The sequence below is a fragment of the Ctenopharyngodon idella genome, chromosome 8, assembly GCF_019924925.1.
Source record: "Ctenopharyngodon idella isolate HZGC_01 chromosome 8, HZGC01, whole genome shotgun sequence".
NCBI classification, from domain to species: Eukaryota; Metazoa; Chordata; class Actinopteri; order Cypriniformes; family Xenocyprididae; genus Ctenopharyngodon; species Ctenopharyngodon idella.
Window position 1 is genome coordinate 8,737,975 of NC_067227.1, and position 18,048 is coordinate 8,756,022.

Genomic DNA, 18,048 nt, shown 5'->3' on the forward strand with positions numbered 1-18,048 from the left:
GTTTGCCATAAAACTAAGTTCACAGTGATTTGAGGGATCCACTTTGCAAGTGATTAAATGAAAAAGACTTGACAAAATTTGTTGGTCCCGTGATTTAAATGTGAGTCAGAGTGAATATATTTATCAACTCTTAAAGGGATAGTTCACCCAAAAATAAAAATCTGTCATAATTTACTCACCCTCATGTTGTTGCACTCTCAGTCACTATTTGCTTTCATTTTATGGAGAAAGAAACAATGAAAGTGAATGGTGACTGAGGCTGTCAATCCTATAGCATTCTGCATTTGTGTTCCACAGAAGAAAGTCGTACAGGCATATAACAATTTACATTTTTGGGTGAAAGATTATGCAGTTTAAATGTATTATATGGCAACCTTAATCAAAATATATGAAATGAAAAAAAGACACAACAACAAGAAGTTGTGTGAGGACACTTTATATATTTTTATTCATAATGTTAGGCAATAAATATTCACATCTCTCCGAATTTGCTTAATTTCATATATTGTCTGTACACAAATAAGATGACTTCATATACCTTTTTCAAAATTACACTTCTACCTGCTTTGACATACACACTTGTACAAGTTTACAGATAAAATTAATTTTCTTGGATCAAAATAAATATGCAGTGATCATCTACACTTAATGCCACCTCCCCATACACATTCACACAAACACACCCACCCACCCACACACACACACACACACACACACACACTCATACATAAACCTTTAACACTTTCCCTGTTCCACTGTCAATATTAAATCATACTGTGACAGTCTATGTACAGTTTGTTACAGAGCTCAGTAAATACAGACATACTCGTGCAGTAAAATTCACAGCGGGAAGACAGACAGTTAATGAAAAAGAGCATGGAAATCAATCTTGAAACAAAGTAAATATTAATAAGTTATGTATTTTTAATCTTTATATTCTGTCCCATCTCATATCGATATTGGTATTTGTCTATGGAATATATGTAAATGGAGCCCCATTTTCCACTATACTGTCCTATTATTTATTTATAGTACTGTGCAGTGCTGATCATATGTAAATAGCATATGCAGGAGCACATAGAAAGAGATGGCATTTTGAAAAGGTAGCAAAAGGGCATAAATATCTTACACACAATAACTGAGCATCACATCAAGACAAATAATACTGAGCATCTGCATTAAGCCCAGTCCAGAAATATATAACAGCACTTGAGATCACGTTAAGCATCCGCACAAACAGAAACTTCAAGCAGTACTTACACTAAGGCCTTACTTAAGGTTAAATTACCTTGATTTCTTGTACAGGTAAACTGAATTCCTTGTATTAATGTGATAATTCATTTATATAGGTTCCCCCATCTTCCTTTTCTCCTCCATTATTCATACAGAGGAAAAAAAGAGGAAGGTTATTGAAAAATGAAGTATGGTGCTATGTTGTCAAAATAGGTCGTCTTTTAGCCCAAACCAAAAATCAGCTGCACACAAAGCTGAATCAAAAACATCATGACTGGTACACAATTTCTGTTTAAAAAAGAAAAAAAAAATTTAAATAATACCCAAATAAAGTCTTCAACATTCAAGGACACTTGTTAAGACAAGTGTGTTTGTCCATAAAAGTCATCAATAACAATAAAACACACCCTTGACACTTCACCGTTGAATGTCAAAGCATGAGAAAGCATTTCCTATTTACATGTATCTATTGTATTTTGTCAAATTTAGTTTCATAACATAAAAGAAGAATAGTTATATTCATTAAAATTGAAATTCATAGCAAACATTCATATAACAGCATAAAATATAATCAAAAACACCTTGGTAAAGTATGGTTGGCAGTATTAATGTGAGGACCCAATGAAAACTGATGAATACAGACATTTCAGATGTGAAGACTGGCAACAATCTTTCATGGAATGTTTCCTTCATATGTCACTAGCCCTCATAGGTAAAAATACTTAACCTGGAAAAAGTTTAATGTTATTTGTTTAATGGATTATGGAGATATATTAATTTAATACAGTTCAGAAAACATTCATTTATAAAGTGCCTTTTGTTTTCACATTCTGGGCCTTGACAAATTTACTGAAACTTTATGTGCTAAGAATTTAGACATGGATGATAATGGACACCAATTGGCTCAGTGATTTTTACTGTAATGTGAGTAAACATCCTTTGAAATTCATTCAAGCCCTTCGGGTTTCTTCAAAAAAAAAATTGACTGTCAAACCAAACTGGTTAAAGACAAAGTAACATAATGTAGAATAAAACAATGCTGCCATAAACGTTTAAATTTTAGGCACAATACTTTGGATTCAACATAAAATTAAAGATCAAATTATGAAATTTACTTGTTTTCTCATTTGTGTATAAATTTCCTTTTCTGAAACACGGTATTGGTGCAACTGTAGCTATGAATAGTAAGTTCATAGATAAAATGTTACTGATATATTATTTGACTTATATATATTTACTATTACTGAAATATTATTTTGTGTTAAAATTTCCTATAATTTTATATACACATTAATAATTCTAACAGTGATTCTAGGATGATTACAAACAGCACATCCACATACAAGGCTTTTTACAGCTGACTAGTCTTAAGAGTGGAAGAGGTCAGGCCAATACTGACTTACTTCAACCAATCATACCAAGATATTTGCTTTGTGGATTTATCTCTATTAACACTCATATATGTCAATGTTATAGATGTGTACAAAAAAAGCAATGGAGCATTTAAAATTATTTAGCAAGTAAAAGCTGGACATCAATTTAGTGAAAAGATTATTGCATCTTGCGAATGCTAGCGACTAATGTTTAACATGATTACTGAATGTATGAAATCATTGAACATACTGTGCTTTGATCTGTCCAGCACACTGTTATTTGTATGCTCTCTGGTCTTCACATTTCCTAAACAGGTTCACAGGTCAAGCAAGGTACTCAGTTTCTCCAGTGCCTGCGATGATGAATGCAAAATGGAACCATTTTACCCTAACTTTATGGCTATGGCTAACTGAAACAAGACTGTGGACAATTTTATGTTCGAGTTTGTGTGTGCACGTCCACGTGCCTTTTACATGCTTTAGTAGGTTATTTCTTGTCTGAATATGGAATTTAAGAAGAAGCCAAAAGGTCAATTGGCAGTCAAGCCAAACTCATCTACAACTGCTGAACTGAGCGCAAAATGTCCTAATTGTTTCTCTTTATTGTTATCCCACAGCACTAATCAACCCGAGGGCCTCCAACTACCTGTATGGCATTTGTGTGTTAACGTATTTTTGCCTTGGTAAGTCCCTTCGATTACACTTGTGGGAAGCGCAGGTGAAAGTAGCAGAGTCTTAGCAGGCTGCGTTTCTTTTTCCCACTGGCATTATTATCAGCTTTGGCCCTGCCCGCCTCCTCCACCCTCGCGGAGGTCCCCCCTCCGACCACCAAAGGACCCTTCAGCGACCCCCAGCCTCGCGACTTCCCCCGGCTCACACTACCGTGCTGATCCGGTTGGTAGGTTTGGATTTGGCGCGTTCGACTGTGCCCGTCCCCCCAGGTACGGCTCCAGTCTGGGCCGGCGAGGGCCCTTGCTGACCCCCGGCTTGGGAAGGTGGACCTTGGTGCTGGGGGGGGAGAGGGGAGAGAGGCGTAAGAGGGGTAAGGGGGGAGGAAGGGGGGGGTAAAGGGGAGTGGGGGGGGGGAGGGGGGATGGAGGACAACGGAGGATACTGGGGCAGATACTGGCCGGCCGGCGGCCCGTGGTGGACAGTGCCGGACGCGGAGACTGGAGGCGGCTGAGTGGGGGCAGGGAAGGGCGGAGGCGGAGGGCTGGCGAAGACGAAGTGAGGTTGGTGCACGGGGTGGGAGCCCGGGTGCGGCGTGTGCACGTGCACGGGGTGGGTGTGGGAGTGTGCGTGCGGGTGCGGCTGCGAGTGCGACAGCGTGAGAGGGGGCTTGCTGATGCCGCCCCCTCTGGCCGAGTGTGTGGGCTGAGTGTGGAACAGAGCAAACTGCGGATGAGGGGAGAGTGGGGAGTGAGGAGAAAGGGGGGGAGGGTGGCCGGAGCCCATGTTGCCCATGTTGCCCATGCTCCCGTAGCGACCCTGCAAAGTATGCTGGGAGATCGGCTGGTACGGGGAGTGCGCGGAGGGGTTGGGGAGTGGCCGTCGAGGTAAGGTGACCCGCTGAAGAGTATGGAGGCCTTGCTGTCCAGACGAGGGTACGGTCTGTGTATGGAAGCGATGGTGGTGGTAGTACGGGGGCGGAGGCTGTCCACTGACACTGTTGCTGGTAGTGTGGCAGTACTGGGCGTGCAGGGCCTGGATCTTGGAAGGTCCCCCGCCCTCCGCCGGGCACATCGAGGACGGGGACAGAGGTGGCGGCCCTCCTGTAGTCGGCGGGGCCACAGGGGCGGGGTAAGGTGGCCCCGGGGGGATAATAGGGCCCGGCGCTTTGGATCGCTTGCCCCCAAACAGGGAACCCAGGAAAGAACCGGTGTTGTTGCTGTTGCTCCCAGTCCCCATTCCACTCGTTCCTCTCTCGGTGCTGCTGGAGACTGGCCCAGCGCCAGTCACTGCAGGTGTGTGTTGCTGCCCCGGCCCACCCCCCACCCCCACTCCGGGGCTCAGGATGGGGCGGTGAGGCCGGTAATCTTCTGCTCCATAGCATCCCGGGAGCACAGTGGCTACTGGGTAACGCTGGTGAGGCCGCGGACTGCTAATGATGGAACCCTAAGACAAAGAGAGTGGGGGGAAAGGAGGATAGAGAGGAGGACAGCAAAGCCAAAAACAAGGGTTTAAGAGAGAAGAGTGGGTGTGCAAAGAGGAGCAGGAAGGAAAATATAGCAAAAGGATACAGAGAGAATGGTGGTTTCGTTGGGTGGGGAAGAAAAACAGGGGTGAGTTGATTAGGGTGATGAAACAACATTCTGTCAGCATCATAATTCAGAACATAATTACACAAACACATGCACCCAACTATCTATTATGTGTCCCGAATGCTAATGATGCCAATGTTGCTATATGGGTAACTTATTATTTCTGTTTTGTGTTATGGTCAAAACCTATGCTTCCAAGAAATTACTTATCTATTTAGTTGCCATAAAATTGAAAATGAAACAGCATTTGTAAGCCAATCTACTTCTGTAAACAGACGAGTAAAACAGAATATTCAAATGAGATTAAAAAGAAGGTAGAACTTGATTGGTGGGCATGTAATCAAAGTCAAGGTCTTACTGGAAAGACTTCAGAAAGTTGAAAGGGTGAGTCGTTTAATTTGGGCTCAAATCAATCATCACTTTTTGTGAATTATGAAGTGATTGATAAATACATTTTTTTCTATTGCCTTTTCAATATCTATTGCCTATTATCAATTTTGCACCGAACCAGGAAGTGGCACCCAATGCTGTCATTCATTGCTGGACCTGCTATTACAGAAGCTGTCAGTGATCAATGCTGTTTCATGTGTAAATCATCATTTTTAGGATTGCCTTATAACGCACTAATGAATCATGTACAATGAGACTATGTATTTGTACTAAAAGAGTAAAAGGGTCCATTTTATTTCATATTTGACTTGATTTATGAGGGACACTTAATAAAATGCAGGATTTAGTATAAAAATGAAGAGAACTGATATCATACAACCACTAGTCCATGCATAACATTTCAAATACCAAACATCTACACAAACCACATTCCAAAAAAAAAAAAAAAAACGCACAACAAATGCATACAATAATTACTAGAGATCCATAAATCCATATGTTTCTATAGAATATCAATGTCATGCAGAATTAATTCTGGGTCAATAAGATGACTTCCGGTCCAGATATCCCAGAGTAAAACTCTATAAGATATTCAACAACATCCCGAATGATTGCAAACCTTCACAGGCAGTCTCAATGACTGATGTTATTGATTCATCGCCTCAGTCACGTGTACATTAACATTCCACGGACCACACATGGTCACACAAGATGCACACACATGGCTCTGTGTCTATGGTAAGGACACATGCAGAATGGCGCCGAGTTTTGTAGGGATTCCAGGCAGGCATGCGGGTGGTTTGGGTTTGGGGACTAAAGCTAAAGATACAGACCTCTGCTTCACTCAGACTTACTTCCATTGTACTGTCAAGGGAACCAACGCTGTTTCTGCGGCCACGTTTCCCTGTTACCCAGTTAGCAGATGTAAATCACAACTGCAGTGTGTGTGTGAGTGAGTGAGTGAATGAGTGTATTACAGTGACAGTCAGTTGTAACAGAAATTTTACTTTCTTGTTGGCGTCTGCAAAGTTTTATTTTTCTTAATTGTGAGATTATTCTTGACCCAAAAATATCACCCCAAAATTACAATTTAGCCTAAAATAAGACCATATAATAAGGATAATTAGCCCAAAATAAGGACATATAAGGAAAAATAAAAAGAATCATACAAAAAATCCAGTGACTTTTTAATTTTTTTGACAAAAAACATTTCATATGTTATATGTATATTTAAATATTGTGATTTAAAGGGATAGTACACCCAAAAATTCTCACCCCCATGTCATTCCAAACATGTATACATTTCTTTCTTCTGCTGAATGCAGAAGAAGATATTTTGGAGAATGATGATACAATGGATGTCCATACAGTGGAAGTCAATGGGAACCGAAACTGTTCAGTTACTGTACAGTTAACATTCTTCAAAATATCTTCTTTTGTGTTCCACAGGAGAAAGAAAGTAGTACATGTTTGGAACAACATGACAGTGAGTAAATTATGACAGAATTTTTAATTTTGGGTAAACTATCCTTTCAATATTTTATATTTGCCCCTAATGTAGTATGGTATTAAATGATCACAATTAAATTGGCTGCCATTCACAGTAAAGTGTCTCACCTGATTCAGACAGGTCCCTCAGTGAGGAGCTGAGAGCAGTACGTTTGAGGCCCTCTCCTGGTGAATAGTTGTCATCCAGACTAGGCCTTCCCATAGTGCCATTCACCACTTCATTCTTGACCCCACCAACTCCACCTGCCATAATGCTGTTGGTGAGCAGGCTGGGCCGCATCACTCCTTTCTGCTTCTCCAATTCAGCTGCAGGAGGAGAAAGAACAAATATCATCAGAGGACAGTATACTGAGCAACACCTTTTATTAACCAGGCACAAAGTTTCCAGCGTCAAGTAATTTGTCTGTACACATCCTAAGAGCAAGTTGTTTACAATGAGCTATTTTTGTCTTGTTTACTATGTGTTATCTGTGAGTCATTAGATAGGGTCATTGTAAATCCATAATGTTAATGTTGGCGTAAAACCACAGTAGAGGGCCAGAATAAAGTGTAGTTGATTTATGAGAGCAGCAGAGGGTGCTGTACTCACACTCCACTCTGTATTTCTCCATTTCCTGCACCTCAGCAATGCTCTCCCTCAGATCACTGACAAACCGTGTGCGGTCCTGTTGACTAGGTGCCGTGAACACAATCAAAACTTTACGCTCACCACCCGGGATAGCTGATGTTAATTTGACACCATGAGGATAGTCTGGGGGAGAGAGAAAGATATAATGTTTATTCAGGGTTCCCAAATAACTATCACATTTCAATTTGTTATTTTTTAAAGCGGTCTTGACATAAGAAGTCAAATTTGCCTTGATCTTTTGACATATAAAAGGTCATATAAAAAATGGCTTGTTTTGATATTGCGGGATCTGTGACATCAAACGGGCAAATACATTTGCATATGACTGACTCCAGAGCAAGACATTGACGAATAGTTATACATTATCAAACCATAGGCCCCGCCCACAGGCGTTCAGTCCCTCAAGGCTGACATTTGCATACACTGGATATGAGCGTTGTGTCAAAAGCAAATATACAGAAACCCATTATAATCACTGACACTGTCTACACTGGATACAGTATACACATGCGCATTCAGTTTCTGACATACTCCTCGCACTTGAGTCTGTCGACAACAGGACAAATGGAGGAGTGAATGAATGTTCTCTTTGATGTGTCCAGTTTACACATCTCGTTTGCATCTCTGTACAGACTTCAGATTGATCCCAGTGCCGGTGTTATACCGCATTCTGTGACCCACCGAATTACACATAATGGTAGGGTTAGGATAAAATTGGGATTTGGATTAGCTCAATACTGCACCTAGTACAGTCACATAATTCGGTGGGTCACAGAATTCAATACAACACTGGAAACAAGTGGATAATTTATTTTAATGGTGTCCTGGATCGTGACAGAGGATTATATGTTTGTTCGGAGCATTTTGTTTTGTAAACGAGCAATGGAGAGTTTGCAAAGAAACTTTTGTTGAATAATGTACGTAGCTGCCAGGATTGGATCTGACAGCAGCTGCATAAAGTAAGTAAATGATTTCATAATGCATTGTCCCTTAAATGGCGGTTTTATATGGATGTTTTCAAAACACTTACTCATGTGCAATAGGGAGTGGGCGTTGATACTGTTTCCTATGAAATGATGTTAGCCAATCATAACAGTGGCTGTTTACAGACAAGCCTTAAAAGAGCCGCACCTTAAAAACTGATAATTTCATACAGAGGGTCAGAATGAGGGTTGAAAATAATTGTTTGTCCGGATATATGTGCAAAAAACTTTATTAACATCATAAGTGAACCTCAAGAAACATATTAAAATAATAATCCATGTCATGGCCCCCTTTAAATATAAGTTTAAATGATGATTTTAGAGAAGCAGAAAAATTAATATTGATGAATATAATTATTATGATTATAATAATTGACAGCTTTTTGAGAAAACTCTAATTCTATGTAGTCTGAATATGATATATTATCATCTTTTTTCTTTATACACTATCAATCAAAAGTTTGAGGTTAGTACAAACAAGGACATATTAAACTGATGAAAAACAGTAAAGACATTTATAATGTTAAAAGATTTCTATTTAAAATAATGCTGTTTTTAAAAAATAATGATTTCTGAAGGATCATGTGACACTGAAAACTTAAGTAATGGCTGCTGAAAATTCAGCTTTGCCATCACAAAAATAAATTACATTTTAAAATGTAATGAAATAGAATGCACTTATTTAAAATTATAATAATATTTCACAATATTACTGTATTTTTGAGCACATAAATGCAGTCTGGGTGAGTATAAGAATAATTTTTCAAAAACATAAAAAAAATCTCATTCACCCCAAACTTTTGAACTCTAGTGCGTATATAAGAAAGACAAAAAAATTTAATCTTACAGGAGTTCTGGAACATGTGAACCTGCATCTCCACCAGAGGGAAGGACTGTCTGAAACTGTATGTTACGGAGGTTTTCTTCTTCTGGAAGATCTTTGTAACCTTGCAAAATAATAACAAAGAAAAAGAGCCACTAAGCATTTTAAAGTGTAGTAACTTTACAATACACATTCATGTACCGGGACCAATTCATTTTGCATGCATTATTAATTGATGTGTGTTATTGACATTACCACAAGCAGATCGTTGAACAGGAAGACCTCTCTCTGGTGGACTCCAGACCTTTGAGGGCGGTTGGTGTCCGGGACTTCATAGAGCTGACAGCAGCACACCAGTCTGCGGTGAGGCAGAGACAGAACCTACACACAGAGCAGATATTTACATTTACTTTGGAACTATATTACAAATTGTTCATCAAACAGGTCAAAAGTATGATTTTAAACTGACAGAACAGTTCAAAGTAACAAAAAAGTTCTCAAACATTCACTATTCTCAAAGATTCTAATCCAAAAAAACTTTTAATTTGATAAACGTCTCAGTAGTACTCACAGGTTTCTTGCCCACAATGACTCTCTCCACCGCCTGGACCTGAGAAACATGGTCATCATTGGTCCTCAGTTCCCACTTCTGAATGCGCTGGTAGATTCCAACTAGTAAGTCACGTGGGATGTCCTGACCATTATCCACCCCTGAGAGAGAAAGAAATGACATGCACACAAGAAGAGATTAAGCGTACTTGCAAAATCCTTGACAGTTACATGCCACATTTAAAAGCAGATTGAGACTGTGTTTGTAGTTGCCTTCTTGACAGCCTACTTGCTTGAAAGAGAGAGAGAGAGATTTGAACATCACCTCGCAAGTTTTTGATGAAATCGTCCAGCTTCATCTTCCTCTCTGCTTTGATATTGGGGCTGTACATGTCTGTGTTGAGGAGGATGATGGCAAATGCTAGGATGAAGATGGTGTCTGGGTTCTGGAACTGTCTTACCAGCGCTGGATTACAAACACAGTACCTCTGACTACAAGACAGATGCAGAGAGAGAAATAGAGTTTGAGTGCAAATACTGAGGCCTAGATAAAACATGTTTTATAAACGCATTGTACCAGATCTAAAATCTGATATGGTGAGCCATGTTTGATGCCACTATAAAATGGCTGATAGATGAGCAACTCTGATAGAACAATAGGAACAATAGGAAATTTATGTTACCAAGGCCCGTTAATAGTGTTAATGCCATAACCAAACCCTAACTATAATCACATACCTGAAAGCCTCAATAAGCCTTTCCACTTTTTGGGCTTCTCCTTGCACTTTTATCTGAGCTTGAAATTTCCTCAACGCGTCATCAAGATCCATTCCAGAAAAGTCCATTTCATCGACAACACAACTGAGAAAAACAAAAGTGAAAGAAAATATTACATTTATACATTCTCATGCCAAACATACTTTATATTCAGCGCATGCCTATGCATCCATTAAGGATTTCATTTTTTCAAAGCCAACCTTTTTGCAAATTATTTATTTAACCTTTTGTCATTTGCTAAAAGACTCAATTTAATTTTAGCTCCTTTTTAGAGGATTTATTGTGTTGACTCACTCCAAAACATCTTTGTTGAATTGTTTCTGTCTGTTTCCAAGGAACTCTCCAATCATCTGCCGACTCAGGCCTTTTCTCTCCAGGATGAAGCGAGCGATGCCCACTGGTGTGTCTGACACAAAGCCCTTTTCAATCAGGTACTGAATACCCTTTTCTGGCTTCCTGCAGTCCAAAAAAAGAGTACAGTTTATTCATGTTTTTCAATTTTCTCTTTCCTCAATCTGATTTGTAATGGCATATTCACTAGCTTGCTATTATGTTAAATGGTGAGATTGTTGCATATAAGAGGTAGAGTTCATTTTCTCTTACTTGTTGAAGAGGTTGAGTCCGATGCGATATTGTCTTCTCTGAACCACATCGTTGTTAAAGGCAGGAGAGTCCCAGCTGTGCCGGCTTTCTCTCTGGTAGGTCTGTTTTCCTAATGGGGGCAGGGGCTCCCGCAGACTGTCCCTTGATGAGGAGCCTGAGCTGCAATTAATGGTCTCGTTAGAGTTTGTGGTGGAGTTCAATGAGTCATTATCACCATCCGAGCAGCACTGCTGCTCTAAGCCACCAGGTGGCAGGGGTGCTGAAGAGGAGGATGAGAGCGGTGTGGCTGGGGGCTGTTGAGGAGAGGAGGAGGACGAAGGAGTGTCGGGGTACTGGTGATGGTGGTGGTGGTGATGGTGATGATGGTGAGCCATGTGGTGTGGGATATGCGACGGTATCGATCGGCTAGCTGGACGTGTTTGACCTTGTGCAGCTGTTGAGGACGCTGAACGAGCATTAGGGTTGTGTTTAAGTGTACCTTGAGGTGACCCTCCCACCGAGTCCTGCTCGTACACTAGTTGTCTGCTGAGGGAGCCTCGGTCTGAGCGGTCGCTCATGTCCACGGAGCTGTCGCTAGGTGGTTCAATCGTAAGTAGAGGTAAGTGCCCTCCCCGTAAACGGTAGTCACGGCACTCTGTGCAAGGTGTGCTTCGGCGACTATTGCTGCTTCCTCCCCCCTCTGTGTCACGGCTATCCTCCCTACCACCTACCCCGCTTCCAACACCCCCCCAGAACTCAGTATCTGTGCTGCTAGGGGCCCGGTCTAGAGAAAGTGGCGAGGAAGGTAGTCCGTCGTCCATGTATAGTGTGACATCGCTGTAGGAGGTGGCTGTGCTATCCTCGTGCATGCTCAAGCCCCCTGTACCTCCTCGATCCCTGTCTCCAAGGCCTCTCCGTAAGGATGCGTGGCTGTTGCTGCTCCATATGCACTCGCCAAAGTCATCCACAACACCACTTCCATCCCCTATCCCTTCCTGGGAGTCATCTCGGCGTGGCCGACATGTTAGAGCATCATCAATGGAGTCGGCCAAGGACTTCACCTTGAGTACAAAGAAATGAACACTGTCAGATAAACTGCAAAAAATTTTACCTTTAGGGTTACAACAGATCACTGTCATTGAGGTAGTACCCCTGAAAGGCGGCTATGCCTTAGAGTAGTACCCTTAATGTACTACTATGAACATTTTAGGGATAAATAGGATACAGAGTTATTCCTTTCAGGGTACTGCCCCAAGTTGTTGTACCCCTAAACTTTTGCACAGGATAGGCATTACCTAGTCATGATTTTACAGTTTTGGAATTGATCTGCTAATGAAAATCTTGCAGTACTATGAAATCATTTAAACAATCAGTTCACACAAGGCTATGTACGAAGAAGCTAAAGACAATACCCTACTGAAAAGACCAGCTCAAACAGGTATGTAAAACTTTGACCAACAGTCCTTCTGGTAAAGCTAGTTGACCAAAATCATCTTGCTGGTTAAGCTGAATATAAAGCCTGTACATTAGCATCCAATGTTGAGGATCAGCATCCAAAACACTGGTGACCAGTTTTGCTTGTCTTTTCTTAACCCCCAAAGTCCCTTTATCTCTATTTTATGACTTCAAATACAGACAAACTGAGAACTAACTTGTTTAGAAAAGGAGTCCTCTAGGTGGGTGTACTCCGGCCGTGATGGGGAGCTTGGCTCTGTGGTGCAGGTTGGAGAATGCGGAGGACCCATTCCTGGACTGTGACTGTAGTGAGTCGGGGTGGGAGGTTGAGGCTGTCGGTCATCAAACGAGTACTGCAGTCGCATGTTGGAAAGGATGATACGCCGTGTCATGCGGCTCTCAGAAGCTGAGCTGCGAAGGCGCTCAAAGTTCTTGTTCATACGATATTGACGGAATGCTGTCTGGATGGTACGTGCTGCTCGTCTACTCACGAAGTAGCCTCCATATTTCTTCTCCAGCATCTCCACCTGCACAACGACAGCCTTATCGGTTATATTTGCTCCAACAGAATGATTTGCTGGAAATCATAATACTTCTTTGCATGCCTTACCTTCTTGTCTTGTAGGTCTGTAGAGAGTTCATAACTGTCGGATAGGGCTTTGCACCTCTTGTTTTCCTCTTCCTCTTGCTTACGTAGGGCCAGGCTAGCTGGTTGGTTGCGTGTACGCTGTGCCCAAGCAAGACTGGCTGGGCTTGGAGGGGGCACAAAAGGCACCCGAGGGCCTGGGGGGCCGCAGCTGTTGTCCCTGTACCGATCAGAGCTGTACGTGTACGGAGATTTACTGCTGGAACTGTCTGAAAAGGGACGTGAAGCTGAACTCTGGGTTTCCTCCTCACTGAAAGGAGTGGGTGAGAGAGAGAGAGAGAGGGAGAGAGAGGAGTGAAAAAGAGATAATAATTTTGAGTCTGAAACGCCCCCATAATGAGAGGATAAGATAAAAATCTCAAGCAACTCAGGAATTCATGACATTATTCATTTTCCACTGACTTAGCATTTTGACTTTCAGGAAAGCTTTAAACAGGGCAAATGTCCTAAACAAGCCTCAGGCTTTCCTAGAATTATCATACAGTTAAAAGCAAAAGCTCCAGGAAAATTAGAACAATTCTAGTTATACTTAAGATTTGTAACTAGAGGTCTAAGTAATCTAAGTCGATGTCTTAATAAAAGCTTGGTTTCTGTATCAAAGATAATAGTTTATCTGAGTTCACAGTGAAACGTTAAGAAAACTTGAAATGCTGCTGTAAATTTCCTGTTAAATCAAGTTCTGTTTTTGACATCTGTACCTGTCATGTATCCAAACTGTTTTCACCTCATCTCTAAACTATTGATATGTCCTCATTCTTGCTCCTCACAAAACAGTTCTCATCCTTAATGACTTGTAGTCTTCCACTTCCATAAGTGACTTGCTCATCCCGCAGCGTTCCATCAGAGCAAAGGATTGATTGATACATATACCAACAAACATTAATGTAGCACACATAATGACATCAACTATGTAACCTCATTCAGTGGCCTTCATACCAAAGTATAACATGAAATAGATTTCTAGACTATTTTGAAGAAAATGCGAATGGTTCTTGCCAGTGACACTAAGATACACTGTGCGGTAGGCATTCTGAGAGGTTATCACATTTCTTTGCAGTTTCTAAGGCATTCTGAGATGTTATCATGTTGCTTTGCAATTGTTAGGATGTTCTGGATTGTTGCTAGGTGCCTGTTATGATATTATATGGCTCACATCTTGCTAATTCAATGCAATTTAATGTTTTTTCAGCCAGGCAAAAATTGTAATATGCTTGGAAAAGCAATAACACACTTATACTCTGAGGTACCATTCATGCCAACAAACAAGTTACTGATGTTTAATTCTTTGTGTTAACTGTTTGCAAACACCACTGCATAAGAAATTACAGAATAAGAACAAACGGTCTATTGATACAGGAGCATAGTTTACCGGGTCAGTCACCCCAGTGCAGAGGCGGTGACCCTTGGGTTTGCCATGGGAAACACAACAGCATGTGATCTGAACTCATAATCCTGACACAGCTTTCTGACAGGACAGTGGGTACTTCTGAATCACTGCAAGCAACTTCCTGTTCTGTATGACTAAGTCGGAGGAGGTTATTGAAGGAAAGATATTATCATATAATGCTAATGTACTGCAATTCAGACATCTTACGAAAGTATTCTCATTTTGCCTAAATGATTTCTCTCTCTCTCAAGCCCACACAAAGACACTTGCATGCATACAATCCTTGTTTTGTTGTTTATCACATGTAACATCAGGTAACCATTATACACAGAAAGGTCCAGTCTGTACAAAAGCAAAATACCCTCCTGTCACCCTCATTGTATGTAGGAAACCAGTAACCTAATAGGCTTATAAAAGCAGGTGTTAAGATTAAATGCCACAAAATTTGGAAACTTTAACTGTACACTTACCACATTTAATAAAAACACCTAAGCAGGTGCAAAAACCCCCACACATGAACATCCACACTGAGAACGAGAGGAGGTTTCGCTTCCTTTAAGTCCAAATTTGGTCGCTGAAGCTCCTGCAATTCACCAAGTGCTGAACTTTGTGGCTTTAGAGTCGTTCTGGAGTTATGACCGACTGTCAGGAGGTCACCACCACATAGTCACATGGCAGTGCTTAAACCCTCCCTCCTCCCATTCTCTGTCTCCGTCTCTTTATTTACATTACACAAAGTGCGCTGGTGTAGTTCACCGAAGTGTGACCAGATATATAACTGAGGCTGGAGTTTCTGGACCAATCAGCGTTAGGATCTCCTGCAGTGCTTGTATATGTTGTTTTCTTTATATTAGATGACTCTAGAATAGTTTTTCACACAGGTGTTAATCGCCTATGAAGTCCATAAAAACTTGTGTTCCCTTCTCTGTTGTGCTGGTCTGTATTTTCCACCCCTAATATGGGTGGTTTCCTGTTTTTGTATGGAGTGGACAACAGATTGAAGGGGAGGAAGGAAGAACCAGCAATCGTCTTTTGAGCTGTACTGAGTTGTACCCATTTGAAAGCAAAATCATAAATGAGATCTCTGAGAATTGTTTCTCCTGGATATGCAATGAGATCAAATGAGAAGTAGCTTTTAAGATTTTTTTTTTTTTTTTCTATTGAGAAAAAGACCACAAGTAACATGTTCTCACATGTTCTCTAGAGTTCGAGAAGAATTTGGCTAGATTAATAAGGCTGCAAAGACATTTCAATGCAAGCTGAAACATTTCTAAAATTCTTACATCAAATTATCTAAGCCAAGCAATACAACATTTTTTATAGCGCTCACTGTATAACAATTATAACATCTGTATCTATTTCAATTTTAGGAGAAACACGTAAAACTAAATTGATGCTTATCATATTTCTTATTTGTGTTTCATTTAAAGGGTTAGTTAACCCAAAAATGAAAATTCTGTCATTAATTACTCACCCTCATGTCGTTCCACACCCGTAAGACCTTCGTTCATCTTCAGAACACAAATTAAGATATTTTTGATAAAATCCGATGGCTCACTGAGGCCTCCATTGCCAGCAAGACAATTGGTTTCAATGCCCAGAAAGCTACTAAAGACATATTTAAAATAGTTCATGTGACTACAGGGGTTAAACCTTAATGTTAAAACAAAATAATGACTTCAACGTGAATCAAACTGCCAAAGTCACCCCAATTCAATTCAATTCCATTGAAATTTTGAAACACATAACGACATAACAAAGCCTCGTTTACTGAAATCACGTGACTTTGGCAGTTTGATACGCGCTCCGAACCACTGATTCAAAACAAAAGATTTGTAAAGCTTCGAAGCTTCATGAAGCAGTGTTATTAAATTGCCCATCACTAGATATTGTTGAATAAATTCGTTATTTTGTTTTTTTTGGCACACAAAAAGTATTCTCGTCGCTTCATAACATTGTTGAACCACTGTAGTCACATCAACTGTTTTAAATATGTCTTTAGTATCTTTCTGGGCATCTGAAAGTGCTAATTGTCTTGCAATGCAGGCCTCACTGAGTCATCGGATTTTATCAAAAATATCTTAATTTGTGTTCCGAAGATGAACGTTTGTCTTATGGGTGTGGACGACATGAGGGTGAGTAATTGACAGAATTTCCATTTTTGGGTGAACTAACCCTTTAAGATTCTTTTAATTATGATAGAGCAACATCTAAGCAATACAATTTTCCCCTTGGGACTTCAGAGTAAGTAAACTTCAATCAAGGACCAAAAAGGTGCGAGTTTATTCTAATATTTCCAATATTCAGATCAGATCATTGCCCTGAGACATTGTGTTTGTATATTAAAGGAATAGTTCAAACATGAAAATCCCCAAAATATAAATTCTCTCATTACTTACTCATACTCATGTTGTCCCAAACCTGCATGACTTGCAACAACCTAATATTTACACATTTTTTATAATAAATTCGCAATGGCCACTATTATTTTCCTGTGCACCAATACATCTTTTACATTGGTACACAGAAACGGCCAAAGAAGCAGTTGAACAATTTTCTTAAAATTGTTCCCTTATGTACTTTTTCGCTGATAGTCGCACATGCTGTATTAACTTTCCCCGCCAGTGTTTTTTAAAAAGTTGTCAGCCAGCGGCAGCATTTTTGATCCTTTTCATAAAACTTTCATGGCCCCCAGAATATTTTGCTGTATGAATATCTGAACACAAAATATATCAAAAGAAAGAACAGAGCCTCTGCCTTTAAACAAAAGAACCATTTTATTCTTCATGCATTTTTTTCTTTTTAATTAACACTTGAATGTGGGAAAATTCATTAAAAAAAAAAGCAACATATTAAACAAAAAGCTGACAAAAATTATTTTTTTCCAGATGGGATTCCATCACATCCAGATGGGATTCAGAATCAAACATATCAAAACATAGATCGAGTAAATCAAGTCAATCAACACCCCCAAAGCTTGTACAGTCCTACACCTTTTATTTTCTCCATTCTGTCACCTGTGGAGTTTGGGTTCCTTGCCACTTGCTTAGTTGAGGACACGTAATATTCAACAATATTATTGATTTGACTGCAATGACACTATTGTATGAGAACTGAACTGAGCTGGACGATGACATCACTGTTTCTGCTTTATAGATGAAATGAACTAATTTAATAATTGATGATCTTTACAACAGAACTGAATCAACACTGAACTGACTTCAGCTGAACAATGACACTATTTTCTTTTAGAGCTGCTGTACAGCATCATTAAATCATTTTCCTGTTATCACTGTAAAGCTGCTTTGAAACAATCCGTATTGTATAAATCACTATAGAAATAAAGGTGACTTGACTATACCTTGGTCGACATTTCATTTGGTAACATCTGGCAGTTTTGATTTTTATGCTGTTTAATGTTTGATGATCATGTTATTTGCATGTGCGTAAGC

The 18,048-nt window shown here is 40.2% G+C and overlaps 2 protein-coding genes across 4 annotated transcripts in view; both read right to left on the bottom strand.

Annotated features, from left to right (window-relative positions):
• Positions 1-420: 420 nt before the first annotated feature.
• On the bottom strand, positions 421-4,659 carry LOC127517430 (uncharacterized). Its single transcript, XM_051903026.1, has one exon. It carries the CDS (start codon positions 4,657-4,659, stop codon positions 3,304-3,306), a length of 1,356 nt encoding a protein of 451 aa, XP_051758986.1. The 3' UTR covers positions 421-3,303.
• The window catches only part of LOC127517429 (IQ motif and SEC7 domain-containing protein 2-like), an 89,565-nt gene continuing 76,011 nt past the window's right edge, over positions 4,495-18,048 (bottom strand). The window contains exons 2-13 of one of the 3 annotated variants that reach the window (XM_051903022.1): positions 13,174-13,459; positions 12,761-13,090; positions 11,130-12,169; positions 10,821-10,982; positions 10,488-10,610; positions 10,075-10,241; positions 9,772-9,911; positions 9,456-9,581; positions 9,225-9,324; positions 7,356-7,517; positions 6,875-7,072; positions 4,495-4,707 (exon numbers count right to left, since the gene is read on the bottom strand). In XM_051903022.1, coding sequence (XP_051758982.1) covers positions 4,676-4,707; positions 6,875-7,072; positions 7,356-7,517; positions 9,225-9,324; positions 9,456-9,581; positions 9,772-9,911; positions 10,075-10,241; positions 10,488-10,610; positions 10,821-10,982; positions 11,130-12,169; positions 12,761-13,090; positions 13,174-13,459 — 2,866 coding nt within the window. In that variant the 3' untranslated portion in view covers positions 4,495-4,675. Of the gene's footprint in view, positions 4,722-6,874; positions 7,073-7,355; positions 7,518-9,224; positions 9,325-9,455; positions 9,582-9,771; positions 9,912-10,074; positions 10,242-10,487; positions 10,611-10,820; positions 10,983-11,129; positions 12,170-12,760; positions 13,091-13,173; positions 13,460-18,048 lie in introns of all 3 variants that reach the window. The other 2 variants (XM_051903023.1, XM_051903024.1) reach the window with 2 other exon arrangements.